Here is a 16470-nt window from a genome sequence, read left to right on the forward strand (position 1 = left end):
ACAAATAAAAAAGTGAATGTTATGTTAAGAAGCTTTTGTTAATTGAGAGGTTAACCATCCTTTATCCGTAAGGAGATTACAAAATTCCAAGAACCTGAAATTAAAAAAATAGTTGAAATAATATTCTAGTGTTCTTGTTAAATTAATCAGTTAATCTTTCTATTCTTGAGGAAGTATTATCTGACGGTTGTAAAGGTGCTTGAGAATATTCTAAAACAACTTAAAAGGAAAAGGACAGTTCACTTATTAAAATATTTTATAAAGTTTATCGTATTGTTAGGGAGTCTCACACTCACACACACACACACACACACACACATACACGTTTCTAAAGTGGCAAATGAGCTCCTGAAACCAGACTCAAATAAAATATTAAAACTTATGTTATGATGCATTGTTAATAAACGGATTCTGTTATAGAGGAAGGTAACTAAACGACAGACGGTTGTTGGAGCCGCTAAAACCAAACAAAGAAAACAGTGAGTTATGCCATAGTTCTTTTATTAATGGATAGCTTAAGGATTATGTTGATGAGACGACGACAAAGCGTCTGCTCTCAAGGTGGGGAGACAAGATCTCAGAACTAAATTATATGAAAACAGTCCGGAGAAGTTGGTAAGGTTGGTGAGGATGATGTGTGAGGGGGCAGGAACCACTGTACAAACAAGGGGAGGCTGAGGTTGGCCTTCATCAGGGAACTGCTACGAGTCCACGCCCGTTCCTTATCGTTATAGACACTTTGTCTTCAGAATTAAGGAACAACGAAGAGTTATGGGAACTGATGTTTGCTGATGATTTAGTTATTGCAGCAGAAAAAGAAGTACTGCAAGAAACGTTCTAGCACAGAAAGGAACCATAGAAAAGAGAGACTTGAAAGCGAACATTAGAAAGAATAGCTAATGATTAGTATTAGAGAAGGATACGAAGAAGTAAACATTCAAGTGGTAGATGGCACAGTGCTAAAAATAACAATGCATTTAACTACTTGGGATCCATATCAACAGAAAAGGAGGGTAGTAAGAAATCAGCGAGATAGAGAGCGAAGGATGCATGGCAAAAATAGAGGGAAGTAATTGGAGTTGTTTTAGACAAGAAAGTACCATTAAGACTCAAAATGGTGATCTATGAGACAGTTATCAGGCCCTTACTATCATATGGGGCAGAAACTCGTGCACTTGAGCAGTAGGAGGAGGGACTGAAGATGAAGATGAGGATGGGATGTAAATTGCTGAAATATCATTATAGGAAAGGAGAGAGGGTCATGATATAAGAAGAATGTTTAGGGTATGTAATATAAGAGACAGGGGTCGGGAAGCTCGTCTGAAATATTATGGCCATGTAATAAGAAGAGAGGAGGTGCAACCAATCAAGAAAGCTAAGAACATATAAATGATGGTGAAAAGTAGATGAATGTTGTGCTATGAGTGGGTTGGGCCTGGTGAAGAGGATGCAAGGAATAGGAGTTGATGGAGAAAGTGGATTCAAGTGGCCAACCCAGCTATACAGTGCGACTAATAAGGCCTATAGAAGAAGTAAAAGTTGTTATTAGGTCTTTGTTATTTGACTGTTCAACTCTTTGGCAATCGATGGACATCCCTGGCGTTTTCAAAGTCACGAATTTCTAGACATAATAAAGATAGTTTTATTCAGAAAGTTATTAAAAATGAAAAACTGCAATTTAAAGTAAAACTGAACTATGCTAGCGCTACTTTTTCGATTTATTTTTATTCTTGTCGTATCAGTATGTTTTGCTTCTCTTCAAGCTTTGAATTCCTGTTCCTATTTCTCCAATTACCTGGGCACTTATGACTGCTACAGGCTTCAGTATCTGTATCAGGCCCCATGCAAGCTCTGCCATCCTGGGACGGCGCTGGGTTGTCGCAGCTCCTGAAACGTCGACGCTGTCCTCCTCCGCATGTCGCTGTGCAAGAGCCCCATACCGACCATGACGACCATCCTCCTGTTTTGTCAATGGAGAAATTCCTTTAATGGAAATGTTCTTAAAAAAGGTAGATGCATATCATGAATTCTTTCTTTTTTAGATTAGTTATTCAGCCCGTTAATTCATGAATATCAAACAAATGCTTCCACAAAAGACGTGAATAACTGAATGAATTAATAACAGATAGATTATTATTATTATCAATAATATTATTACTGGTTAACCAACAGCTCCAGATAGAAAAGTAGGATGCTCCAATCCCTAGAGCTCCAACAGGGGAAGTAGACCAGTAAGGAAAGAATAAATAATTTTTATATAACAAAGGTATTGAATAAAGAGTAAAAAAATATTCTAAGATCGGTAACAGTGTTAAAATACATCTGTTTTATGTTTACTATGAAGAAAGGTTTATGTTAACCTGTTTAACATAAAAACGTTTGTAAAAAGTTTTTGAAGTTCCGCAGATTCAATTTCGAGATTAGGAAGATCATTCTACAACTTGGTCACAACTGGAATAAAATATCTAGAGTACTGTGTTGAGTTGAGCCTTATGACGGAGATTTAACTGCATACTGTACCTAGTACTATGTACAGGATGGTAAAGTCTCGAAAGATCTGAATGTAAAGGATGGTCGGAGATTAATATCCAAATCAAAACTAAGAGATTTAATAATAGACCACAAGTTTTTGTATAAACAAATTGAGATTAAAGTCAGCAGCCGAAAATTATACACGGGAACAACATTCGGAAGAAGATAGAATGAAATAATTAAAAATTTTCTTCAGATTAGAATGATCACTGAAAATCTTGAAAGACTTTACCAATAAGCCAAGTTTTTGTGCAATTAAAGAAATAGATTTAATGTGTTTCTCAAAAGTAAATTAACAATAAAAAATCACACATAGGATTTTAAAGGATCTGATCTGATACCTCTCCAAAGATGATGAGTCTATCAATTATGTTAAACGGATTCTCATTCAGGAGAACAACAAGATCAGCACTTTTATACAACAATGACCAATTCATATGCCAAAATTTAACTAAAAATGCCATTCCGGTCTGTTTGAAATTTTCTGTATATCTTAACATGAGCATGACACATCAGGGACAGGCTACTCAATCTTAATTACTAATGAAACAAAGGCATAATCAGATGTCCAAATTGGAGGACCAACCTTAATTGTTTTAACATCAGGGGAATCGGTGCATACTAAAGATCTGAGTAGCCTTACTTATGATTTGCTCGCAGCCTGATTCAGAGGTAAAGCTCATATAAAGCCATGGAAGTCAGTAGGAGAAACAGAATTTAACAACTCCCTATGGTGAACATCAAAATCACCAACAAGCAAAAAAAAAGAAAAGGACCTTTCTGTCATCTTTTATCTCAGCCATAGAGGTAAGATAATTGAACATCGAATCATTGTGTTTTTATACATCTAAGTGAAAGAAATATCTCCGATAAATAGTAGCCAAGATAACTCTTTAATCAAATATTATTATTTTATTACTGATTACCGGAGGAATCAGTACTAATAATCACATATGCTATGAATAAATTACATTAACTTTAGTGTGCACACTAGAGTTAGAAAGCTGGAAAGGGTTTATTTATAATATTGTGTACACAAACTAGGCATTTCTCCCTAAATAAGTTTGAGTATAATTGCAGGTTTTGTTAAAGGATAGTGTAAGGTGGAGTATAGAGAGCTGGAAAGCGTTTATTCATTATACTGATAACTTTTAATATTTGAATAGCTAATTAGAATAAATTTCTTTAACCATAACGGAAACGAGACGTCTTAAAGGTGTGCAATATTGGGGTTGAGCCATGGAAGGTATTTCTTAATATCCCACACAAGAAAAGTTAAAGCTTAAAGTTTTGTTAATTTTTTAAAAGAATTGATAGATAGGTAAGACTAGTCTTATATGGGGGATCTGACTCTGAAGAACTTTTCTTAAGGAAATAATTCCCTAAAAAGCTTGATATGATTTGCATATGTTCACAATGTTAATTATATTAACACTAATGGATACGAGATACAGAATTTATGTGTTTGTATAGGTCCAAGAGGGCCTTTTTTGGGAAAATTTTACTGAAAAAAGGTTGTTCAGAGAATCAAGGTCTATCATTCAAGACTAGTCTTGCCTCTCTATTCCAATTTTCAAAATTAGCAAAATCTAGGGCTTTAACATTTATGGGGGATATCAAGAAATGACCTCCCATGGCTAGACACCAAAATTGTGCAACTTAAGACGTCTCATTTTCATTTTGGATGAAAAGTTGATTCTAATTAGCTAATCAAATATCAAGTTATCTATATTATGAATAAATTCTTTCCAGCTCTCGGTACTCCACCTTACCCTCTCCTTTAGAAAAACCTGCAAATATACGCAAACTAATCTAGGGCGAAATTTTAAGTAGTGTTGTCATTTCGAAAACAAATGGGAGCAGTTTTACTTACAGTGGATATTGTTATGTAAAACTGTACTCACGTAATATAACTTTCATTTTACTGTACAAATCATGGTTCGGGGGCCTCATAATACAGTTGTTATCAGCTCACCGTTAATAGGGCACATTTCGAGGTTGCAGTAATCCTCCAGCGTGTCCGATCCAGGGCAGAAGTGCCCTCCATTTGAAGGTGGAGGGTCGTTGCATTGACGCTGACGCCGACGAACGCCTCCTCCACAGGAGGAGCTGCAAACACTCCATGACTCCCAAGAACCCCAGTTCCCATCGAGCTAAAGAGGAAAAGCGAATGAAAGGAATTCAGCATTAGCCTAGCTTAGCTTCATTTCAACCGAAATCTCTTTGCCTGACAGATTGCACGATCAGGTTGAACGGCATATGAGGCACAATCGTTGGCTTATATCTTACTTAGGAGTAATAGTATCTACGTAAATGAAGTAAAGTTGAAAATTAAAGTGAAAATTAAAGCTTGCTTTCCAAAGTCAGGGTATGATGAACCCTTTCACTGCCATTGGCGATTTAGTCAAAATTTGCAAAGGAAACTCTCTTTCATAATCCCCAAAACTATAGGAAGTTAGCATTCAATAGAAAGGTCTCGATGTGAGCTTTCCAATAGATATCAACAAGCTAGGGTTTGTGTCGTCTTGAAAGATTTTACATCAAAAGTTTCCTTGAAATCCCCACTGGCAGTGAAAGGGTTAACTTTGACATCTAAGTTCATATGGAACTTTTACTTAATGCATTCACAATTAAATTTCTCCTGCTTTCGTATCAAGAAACCGAATAAGAGTAAGGCATTTAGTGATTCAATATGATTTTTTCTTTCATTATCTCTTAAATAACTGGAGTTATTTTCTTTGCTCAAGTTAGCTTACAAGGGGAATCAAATTTAAATATGCTTAACATAATTCAGCAGCAGTGTTATAACTTAAAATATTATGACTAACTAAAATAAGAACAATTTTACATAACCAAATAATACAAACTATATGATATATTGCTTCTCTTAATAATCATAACATTAATGAGGCAAAATATAATTTAACAAATCTGAATGCTGAAATAAAACTACCTGTTCTTCAATTAATAGAAAAATAGATGAAAAACAATAAAAGAAAAATGGACAAATAAAGGAATAAAACACCAATGCGAAACAGGTCTCGCGATTGGCAAAAACAAAACAAAATAATCCGTTACCAAACATGGAGCGTTAGAACAGGGAGTGACTTCCAGGTCATCTCCCTGGCAATAAGCACCTCCAGCTGCTGGGGGAGGAGAGTCGCACAGACGGGTGCGCTGACGGAGGCCCTGCTGACAGGTAGTGCTGCACATGGACCAGGAGCTCCACTCTCCCCAGCCTCCAGAAACTGATACACAACAGAGGACATCTAAGAACTTGGTCGGTAATTTTTAATAATATTATCATTCATATTTATTTTTCGGTACATTAAGCCACAAAGCTATAGGGTCCTATTTCTCTAATGTTTCGTTCACTCACTGAAAATTGAGACATCGTTGGCTATATAAAAATAAATACCCTGTCTCTCTTACAATCTCTATATTTATTATTTTTTTTTCTTTTTTTTTTTAGAAAATGGGTAAGCCCTGGAGAGAGCAGTTAACCAAATCCTTCTTATCCATCTCACAAAAGTTATCTCTAAATCCCAAGGAAATATTTTGGGGACATTTTACTTAACTCATCTAAGAATAAAAAATTTTAGATTTCAAAATTTGCAATTTTCTTTATATTATGGCTGGATAGATGGGCTCAAATGGATCATTCAATCACTCATAGACTGTTGGTTAGTTGGAGTACTCGCTTCGTGTAATTTCTATTCTAATTTTGGTAATATAATGATTAATTTTACGTTTAAAGTTATATATGGATACATAATCATCCTTGTCTTTTCATCACACTGAAATAAAGATCAATAATAAAAAATACTTACTGAATTTACTGAGTATTTGTTCTATAAGAATATTTGGCTTTAAACTCTGAATTAATGGAATATAGTAGACGTAACACTTTGACTAAATTTATAGTTTCTATAAACAAGTTTGGTGCTCAAGCATAAATTAGATTTTAATATCATTGATGCAATAGGAGACTTCGAAGTTAACCAGTAGGCAGAGTTATGCTCGTTCTTGCCTATAAGCAAAACATCTATTTTTATTGACTTATTTATCCTCTTTGAATATGAATTACATATTACAAAGATGCGTAATAAGTTTCTAAGTTGTTTGAAATAATATAGATAATGTAAAGCAAAATTATATCAATATCATATTGTCATATTCAAAGTAAATTATCTTTTACTGTTGGCAAGCAAGACGCAAGGGCCTAACAGCGATACCTAAACATTTCTTTATTGCACACAATGAACACAAGTTGTTCTTTTGATAGATAATTTCGAATATTAAAGAATAATTCATAACTATGGTCTTAATATGTGTCATAAGCCATATTATTTTACAGCTTTGGTATTAATTATACATTTGTTGGATAATGAGAATTTTCAAAGCAAAAGACAGCACATCTTTCGAAATTAAAAAAGAAAAACGAAGAAAATGCACCAGTTGCCAGTTAATAGGTTTAGAACAATATATGGATGATTTTGACGCTATAGTTTGGTATCTTAACTCAATAGCTGAGGGTTGGGATGGACATATTTTTATTTTATCTTTAAAGGTTATAGTTTTGAATTATTTGACTGACCTCATGTGAAAATACTGCAGTAAAACACAGATACATACAAGCCTACTTATATATATATAAATATATATATATATATATATATATACATATATATATATATATATTTATTTATTTAAATATATATATATATATATATATATATATATATATATATATATATATATATATATATATATATGAATATGATTCTGGAAAAAAATAGTTTTTGTAAAAGATGGGAAAAATACCTATTATTGTTGATCTCTTTCCTTCTCATATTTCTTTTTATAACAACTAATTGATAAGCGCATGCACATACCCTATACAAACAAAGCATATCACAAAAAAAAAAAAGGAAAATAGAGTCAGGCTCCTAGATGAAAACCTAATTTCTACATTGTCTTAATGTCTAGTACTTTGAAAAAGTCCTTAAGGGACAAATGATGTTAAATATCTGTGAATTCAAGCGAATCCTTACCTGGACAGTCCCGCAGTTTACAAGGCTCTTCTTCGACGGCTTGTCCAACACAAGGTCGACCTCCGTACAAGGGAGCAGGGGCCGTACAGTACCTGGATCTTAGTCGTACGCCACTACCACAGGTGACACTTATAAAAGAAAGAAAATTACATTAATGCCAGAATAATAAAACGGATATTGTATACTGAAGGTCGTAAAATAATAATAGTCATGACAGCAACATTAAGAATGAAAGAACAGTTTCTAAAAATTTTGTTTAATCTTATCCCTTAATGACACACAAACATCACTGCCACCCACCACTCACCAATGTATATATATATATATATATATATATATATATATATATATATATATATATATATATATATATATATATATATATATATATATATATATATATATATATATATATATACAAAACACACACACATAATGTATATATATACATTTATATAAGTATATATATATATATAGTTTATATATATATATATATATATATATATATATATATATATATATATATATATATATATATATATACATATGTATATATAATATATATATACATATATATATGTATATAATATATATATATATATATATATATATATATATATATATATATATTGGCTACATCAAAAGTTAGTAAAATGAATGATTGTATATGCGTTTTACTCTTCCTATATCACATAACGAAAACCTAATGAACAAAATATTCGTGGATAAGCAGTAATCTCACTATTATCACTTTTTTTTCTGTTGAAATGAAATGGTTCATTTGTTTTCAAGAAAAAAGAGATACCATTCCTATTCTTTTTTTATTTTTCATCTCTCCCTTACCTGCATTCACTCCAGGAGTCCCAGGGTGACCAATTGCCATCCACTGGACAAGGCTGAGGTCGGCAGGGCCGCGTCTGGATGTCATGTGGTCGAGAATGGGTTTCCTTTTGATCGTGGGCTTCGTCACTCTTACAAGGGGCTCCGCCATGGCGAGGGGCGGGGGAATCACAAGCTCTTCTCCTCTCCTGCTGCCCCTTGCCACAGGAGACACTACAGGAGGACCAGGGGCCCCAGGCTCCCCACATGCCATTGACTAATCAAGATACAAGAACGTTAACGAGTTGCTCATCAGTTTTTTTCCCTTAAACATGTTTTGATCACTAACGTATCAATCTTGATATTCCGTTAAAAACATATTCAGCATTATATATATATAAATATATATATATATATATATATATATATATATATATATATATATATATATATATATATATATATATATGTATATATATGTATTTATATACAATATATATATATATATATATATATATATATATATATATATATATATATATATGTATATATATATATATATATAAATATATACATTGCATATATATATATATATATATGTATATATATGTATTTATATACAATATATATATATATATATATATATATATATAAATATATACATTACATATATATATATATATATATATATATATATATATATATATATATATATATATATATATGCCAACTAGTATATTGGTATAAGAACCAAAAGGGAGAATGGTCGTCTTCCGAGGTATATATGATATGTTTTATGTTACATGTAATTTTCATCAATATGGCATATCACTGTAAAAATGAACAACAAAAAGGAAAGGCTTCCCAAATCTTATGAAATATACATTAACATATATGACTTGTCCATCAGTGTTAACTGCTGTAACAGATAGTGATGTGAAACCAAGCAAAAGCAACAGGACTTATAAACTTCAAAGCTAATGACCAAGCAGAAAGTCGTTTTAGAATGTTGTTATTATCAAGTAAAAGATTAATATCTAACTATAACTGGAGATTATGGTGCCATTGAATTTCTTTCTTTTAGTTCTCGCGGGAAAATAAGCAGAAATCAAAACTATAATGATAACAATGATAATGATAATGATAAGAGAAATGAAGACATAATGGTATATATCACTGCTTTTTATTGGAACATTTCCTTTTTACTTCATCTTTTTATTTAGGACTACAAATATGCAAATATTAAAACTGACATTACTATCCCACTAAAAACATAAGCAGAAATTGTCAAAGATGACAAAACCTGACAAGATATCAGTAAAAATACCTCTAATGCTGAGGTCAGCCTTCGCCAGCTCTTCTCCGAGGTCATTGTAAGCTTGGCATATGACCTGACCCTCGTCTTCCATCTGAGCGGCTATTAACTGTGGGTTATTCAAAGGAATGATTACATAGCTTGTTAATTGCAAACATGAATTTTCTATCAAGAACTTATTTTTTCTTTTTTAGTGGAGGTGAAACAGGACTAAATGTGCAACGTTTTCTGTTCAATTGGCCCTAATCTTCCTCAGCTGGGAACTGCTGATTTTGAGGCTGATAAATAAGTGTTCATTGCCTTTTCTCCTTTAATTTGTGTTATATTAAAAGTTGATTAATTATCTGGACTTGAAATGGTTATGTTCAGACATATATATATATATATATATATATATATATATATATATATATATATATATATATATATATATATATTTTTTGAAATAATTCGTATTTAAAGTAGCTCATTAGATTGAGCATATATTGAAACGTCTAGCATATGAAACACTAAATAGATATGAAAAGCAAGGAGAGTGATTCTTAAGTTGGTTTGAAATTATAACTGTATAAAACCATTTTCTATTTTTTCAGTCTTTATTATTATGTTTGCTAGTAATTCAGGCCTAAATCTGAAACAGCTCATTGAGGTACGAAAATAATGATAGTCAAAAGATTATATAAATGCAAATATGTAACACCTCATTTACATAACAGCTTTGAATAATATTTTTCATGATGTTTTTAGAATAGAACCTTACTGTACGTCCTATAATAAATACGAGCGTGCAAATAGGCTGTAACAAATACTGACACATATAACAGCCATAAAACCTAACATTCGAAAGTCTATATTTCTTTGATGATTAATTATATACCTGAAGTGATCCATTAGTGAGGTGGAGGTAACGTAAGTGGAGCTCCCCTGGAGTGACCCCCCACTGGATGGTGGGAGTGGGAGACCCCTCGGCCTCGCAGTCAAAGACAACTGTGCCTCCAACTTCAACGACTGGGGAAAATTCATTATCCAATTAGAAATTAAAATTTCCTGATAAGTAAGAAGCAAATAAGACAATGGCTAGGTTAAGTAAAATTTGGAAATCAAATCGCCTGAAATTACATATAAAAATCAGACTATTTATCAGTTTAGTGAGATCGGTGTTAAACTATGGACATGCGTCAGGGTATGACAATGAAACAATTTCCCATGGATTTAATAGATTTGAGAACAAAGCTCTTAGAAGGATATTGGGAGTCAAATGGCAGGACATGATTATAAATGAAACTATAAGAGAGATTACTCGAGTGGCATATGCGGATGAGATCATGATGAGGGGTAGATGGAGATGGTTTGTGCATGCTCTTCGCACTCCCCAAGAGAGATCATTTCACCAAAACGTTCAGCTGGGCTCCACATGGCACTAGAAGAGTTGGAAGACCCAGGCCTACATGGCTGAGGACTATGAAGCGTGAAGAAGGAGATGATGAATGGAGAAGTATTGAATTAAAAGCTCAAGATAGAGACGACTGGCAAAATCTAACCGAGGCCCTTTTCGTCAATAGGCATAGGAGGAGATGATGATGATAAGTAAGATGATTTTTTGTTTCAAATCCGCAAAACGAAAGACGAGGTCTTCTGACTTCAATAACATGAAAAATAAATACTTTTAAATTTTTGTTTAAACAGTAACATATGGACATTTATTTAAAAACTTCAACAAAAGAAAAGTTATCTAGCCATAGAAAACTTCAACATTGTAGTAAGAATAATTTTAATTGTCAATGGAGACAAAGGACGTTAATTGACTAGGCCTATAAGTGCTGTCTTGGCTTTTAAAAATGAAAGATGCGAGAAAAAATATTTGCTTAGGAATACATTTTAACGATTCTTAAGATATTGATATAACTTTCAGAAACATAGAATTATGTACATGTTTATCAACATTTTAATTTCTATTTTAAAAGTCCCTTTTAATAATTAGCTTCAAAACTGAAGTCATTGTATAAAAATAATAAAAAAAAATTGTCTTATTAACAGGCAATAGAAATCTAGCTTAGGGCGGGAGATACTATCGAAAGAATTTTTTGAAGACTTTCAAAATAGACTTGACATTTATTAAAGGATTTTGTGCCCTTTGAGGTACCTCTTTTATTTGAATTTTCCTAACGATTCCACAAATAAATACAGACACTATGCCAAAGAACTAACAACATGGAGTACATACCAGTAAATAAGTAATTCGATGTTCCCCGTTATCTATTGAATAAAGGCTATCTATAATGGGAAGTTCTATTAATCAGTTATATGACTGACTTTTAACCAAACGTTTGCATATACAGATTAATAGTAAAATAAACTATGACAATTTCAGTTTTGAAAGCAATTGAATAAAATCAATAAAGTTGTCTCAAACATAAATTATATTGGTATATCTATAGCGAGATTACAGGTACTGGGCGAAAGAGTGTCAGATAATCATCAAATAGGAGGAAAAGAAAGAAATGCAAGGTAGATAGGCAGGTACAAAGGGACCAAATAATCTTGTCAGATAATAGTAGATAGGCAGGTAGAAAGGGACCAAATAATCTTGTCAGATAATAATAGATAGGCAGGTAGAAAGGGACCAAATAATCTTGTCAGATAATAGTAGATAGGCAGGTAGAAAGGGACCAAATAATCTTGTCAAAGAATAAAGTTCCTTGAGCTTCAAGGAAATAAAAGTCCCAAGAGCGTTTCAGATAAGTAAGTGGGTCTATGGTCTCTTCTACTGCAATATATATAATTTTCTTGTAATAAAAACAAGAAAAATTAACCGAGTGAGAGTTCATTACTTTCTTTCTTGTTTTCTTGAATAGTGATTTTACCATTCAACGGTCAAACCAAAATCAACAATGTGTTCCACTTGACACATCCGAGTAAGATATTTCCTTATTTCCTTCCATAAGTCTCTGATGAGTCCTTTGTTCCATTTGGCATCAAATTATAAAAACAACTAAAATGGTGTCTGCTAAGCACACTTACAGTAAGCTATTTCTTTTATCTCATTCGATTCGTTTGTTTTCTAAACTTAAATCTTTTAAGAACATTTCTTTCGGACAACTTTTCATCGAATGAAATGATTCAATTCAAGTTGACAATGGTGTGACTCGGATATTAATAATTGATGCCTTAGAAAGTCTCCTTTATTACTTAGGGACAGTCAGTATGAATTTAACCATATAACTTTTGTTAGAAAGTTCATCAGTTAAACTTATTGGATAATTGCTAGCTCTCCATGTATTTGAATAAAATAGACTATACGATAGAAACTATATACCCAGCCTAGGGTAAAACTAGTAAGTGTTGTTTTAACACAAAGTGATTAAAAGAATAATTCATTCCTTGCAGAGTTTAAACTTCGACAATATTAGTCAATCATAGTTTTACTCAACTGATCAATTCTTATTGCCATTATCTGGGATCTTATCGCGTAAGCTATTCTTTCCGCACTATATAACTGATATTTTGGGTACAAGATAGCGAACATTTTTATATGTCACCTCCGGTTCGTTAGGTGAGTTCTGACCACAAGATGCAAAATGATGCCAGAAAATATGTCTCTTCACTCCTTCCCTAAAATACAAGGACCCTTCTATACACACCTGCACTGATAGGGGGCCGTGTGAGCACTGGGGGTGTATGAACTACCAGATGGGCAGTTGCTTCTGCTGCTCCAGCATCATTACTCACAACGCATTTATATTCGCCTGCATCTGATGCTTGTAACGAATCTATTACCTGAAAAAAGAACATAATACAAATGCTAATCAAAAGTGATACAGATGCGAATATTGGAGATGAGAATATAGACTTTGCAGCTGTAAATAGCTTTTTCATTAACATTTCAATAAGACCCAATATAGATTAATCTAATCTGTTGTTATGGAAAGGTACTGATTATTGGACTTTGGTCAGTCCCTTTTGAAGAGATGGAAAATATGAAGAGGAGAATGTACCCACCAGCGACCCATTCTCCATCAAGTGTACCCGATCTGAAGAGTGTACGGAATGACCCTCCTTGATCCAGGTCGTAGCAGGAGCAGGGTCACCCTCGGCAACGCAGGTCAAAACCACAGCATCCAATTCCAAAACTGTCATCTCTTCTGGAGCATACATTATGACGGGGGGTACTGTAAGAGAAAGTGAAGGAAGTAAGATGTTGATGGTAAAGGTCTTGTCATATATTTTATTTTTTATGTATAGAATTAAAAAAGAAATGAAGAATGAGAATACAAGAGAGGATGTAAGAGACCAAAATAAAGTAGCCTAAGCAAACAAGATAATATACAGCGTAGTTCAGTTGGTTGAATTTCGGTAGATTTCCTTTCACATCGCATGTTCTAATTTATATTTTTCCACGGGTAAAACACGTAAAAAACTCTTCTCAATACATTGTCTGTGCAAATGCATACTTACAGATAAAAAATAATAAAATTGTAGTAAATAGGAGATTTTTCTATGTTCTATGTTTATGTTTCCAGGGACATAAGGAGTAGCTATTGTTACGTTCGTATATTTGTTCCCAACCTACATAACTACTCTCCATTGCGTACTGACAATTTTCGCCTAAATGCGCCGTAGACCTACGGAGCACTGAGATCCAATGGAAATACAGTACCTTCCTTGAATACATTATTATTATTATTATTATTATTATTATTATTATTATTATTATTAGCTAATCTACAACCCTGGTTGGAAAAATCACGATGCTATAAGCCCAATGGCTTCAACAAGGAAAAATAAAGTGTAAGAAAAGTAATGAGCAATTAAAGAAAAATATTTCAAGAACAGTAACAATATCAAAATAGATCTTTCATATATTCAGTAAACTATAAAAAGGAACTTATGTCAGCCTGTTCAACATAAAAATATTTGCTACATGTTTGAACTTTCAAAGTTACACCAATTTAACTACTTGACTAGAAAGATCATGTCAAAACTTGGTCACAACTGGAATAAAACTTTTTGAATAATGAGAAGCATTGAGCCTTATTTAGAGAGAAGGCATAACTACTAGAATTAACTGCGTACCTAATATCAAGAACAAGATGGTATCATCCAGGAAGATATGAATGCAAAGGAAGGTCAGAATTATGAAAAATCTTATGCAACATGCGTAACGAACTAACTCAATGATGGTACCAGAGGTCAATATTTAGATCAGGAATAAGAAACTTAATAGACTGTAAGTTCCTGTCCAACATATTAAAATGAGATTCAGCAGCTAAAGACCAGAGAATAGAACAAAACTCGAAACCAGGCAGAAAGGACGAGTTAAAACACTTCTTCAGAATAGATTGATCACAGAAAATCTTGAATGGCTTTCTCAAAAAGTCAATATTTTTGTACAATTAAAATAGAGACATACCGAATGTGTTTCTCAAAAGTAAATATGCTATCAAGAATCCTAACTAAAATTTCAAAATGATCAAACAAAGGTAAAGAAATATTATCAATGCTGAGGAGACACTGTCCTCGACCTACTTACACCCACTATACACTAATCTCAACTAAATCTCTATTAAGCATTTCAACAACCACAGATCTACATTAACGAGATGGAACTGATGCAAAGAGAGTAGTATCATCTGCATATGTAACAAACTTTTTTTTCTAGTCCAAAACACATGCTTATGTAAATAGTATGAAAAGTAATGGGCCAAGAACACTACCCTGAGGAAAACCAGATATCACATTCCTGTAATCACTATGGTGCCCAACAACCACAACTCCTCGCGATCTATTAGTTAAAAATTCAATAATGATATTAAGAGAAGACCCACTCATTCACAACGGTTTGAATTTGAAAATAAGGGCTTCACGATTAATACGGTTAAAGGCAGCACTAAAATCAGGGCCAATAGTACAAAATTCCTGACCACAATCAAGGGATTTCTGTACAGTATTGGATATTGTAAGAATGCCATCACATGATCAAGGCCTTTACAAAAGCCAAATTGCAAACTAGGGAATACATGCTTACCTTCAGCAAACCTGTTTAGATATTTTTCTAAAAGACATACAAAAAGTTTAGATACGGGATTTATGGAAATTGGGTGGTAATTAACTCGAATTGAGCTACCACAAATATATTTACATAATGGAGTAACACTACCAAATCTCCGGCAATTGCAAAAGGAAACTCTTTTTGCTAACTTACATAAAATAAAAGATAACATAGAAGCTAAGAAACATGCAAATCTTCACAAAAAACAAAGATCCACCAAGACCGTGAAGCTACACTAGTTAATTTAGCTTCAAGGAAACAGGAGTGAAGAAGGTCAAGTTTCTCATTACTCTGCTTACTGTCAAACACATCAGCCAAAACGGTTGCCTTTTCCTTTGGACAGTGAGTGATAGTGCCATCCAGGTTGAGTAAAGGAGAAATTATTACGTCTACACAATGACTGCATACTTAAGGGTAGCCAACTACTCATGTTCCTGGGTTGTAACAGAAAGGGATTCTTTTATGGCTGAATTTTATTTCTTTTCAGTTGAAGTGTTAAACTTTTAAGCAGAAGCTTTTAGCCGAGTATAGTTATTCCAAGTCCAATCTGATCTGTTACCCTTCCAAAGATGATGAGCCTCCTTCTTCTCAAAATGAGCCTGTCTACAATCATCATTGAACTAGGTTTTGTTTTTCCCTCGGTACTTTAGTACACAAGAAGGGATACACCTATTATTTAAGTCGACCAGATCCTTATTCAT

General features: G+C 33.1%; 1 protein-coding gene across 1 annotated transcript in view; it reads right to left on the bottom strand.

Annotated features, from left to right (window-relative positions):
• Positions 1–16470, bottom strand: part of LOC137642617 (hemicentin-1-like) — a 287924-nt gene that overhangs the window by 41357 nt on the left and 230097 nt on the right. Inside the window, exons 84-92 of the mRNA XM_068375327.1 lie at positions 13720–13889; positions 13362–13497; positions 10598–10728; positions 9733–9829; positions 8430–8682; positions 7587–7714; positions 5611–5780; positions 4508–4685; positions 1796–1960 (exon numbers count right to left, since the gene is read on the bottom strand). Of these exons, the coding sequence (XP_068231428.1) occupies positions 1796–1960; positions 4508–4685; positions 5611–5780; positions 7587–7714; positions 8430–8682; positions 9733–9829; positions 10598–10728; positions 13362–13497; positions 13720–13889 (1428 nt within the window). The remainder of the gene's footprint in view (positions 1–1795; positions 1961–4507; positions 4686–5610; positions 5781–7586; positions 7715–8429; positions 8683–9732; positions 9830–10597; positions 10729–13361; positions 13498–13719; positions 13890–16470) is intronic.

This window comes from Palaemon carinicauda, chromosome 6, assembly GCF_036898095.1.
Source record: "Palaemon carinicauda isolate YSFRI2023 chromosome 6, ASM3689809v2, whole genome shotgun sequence".
Classification (NCBI taxonomy): Eukaryota; Metazoa; Arthropoda; class Malacostraca; order Decapoda; family Palaemonidae; genus Palaemon; species Palaemon carinicauda.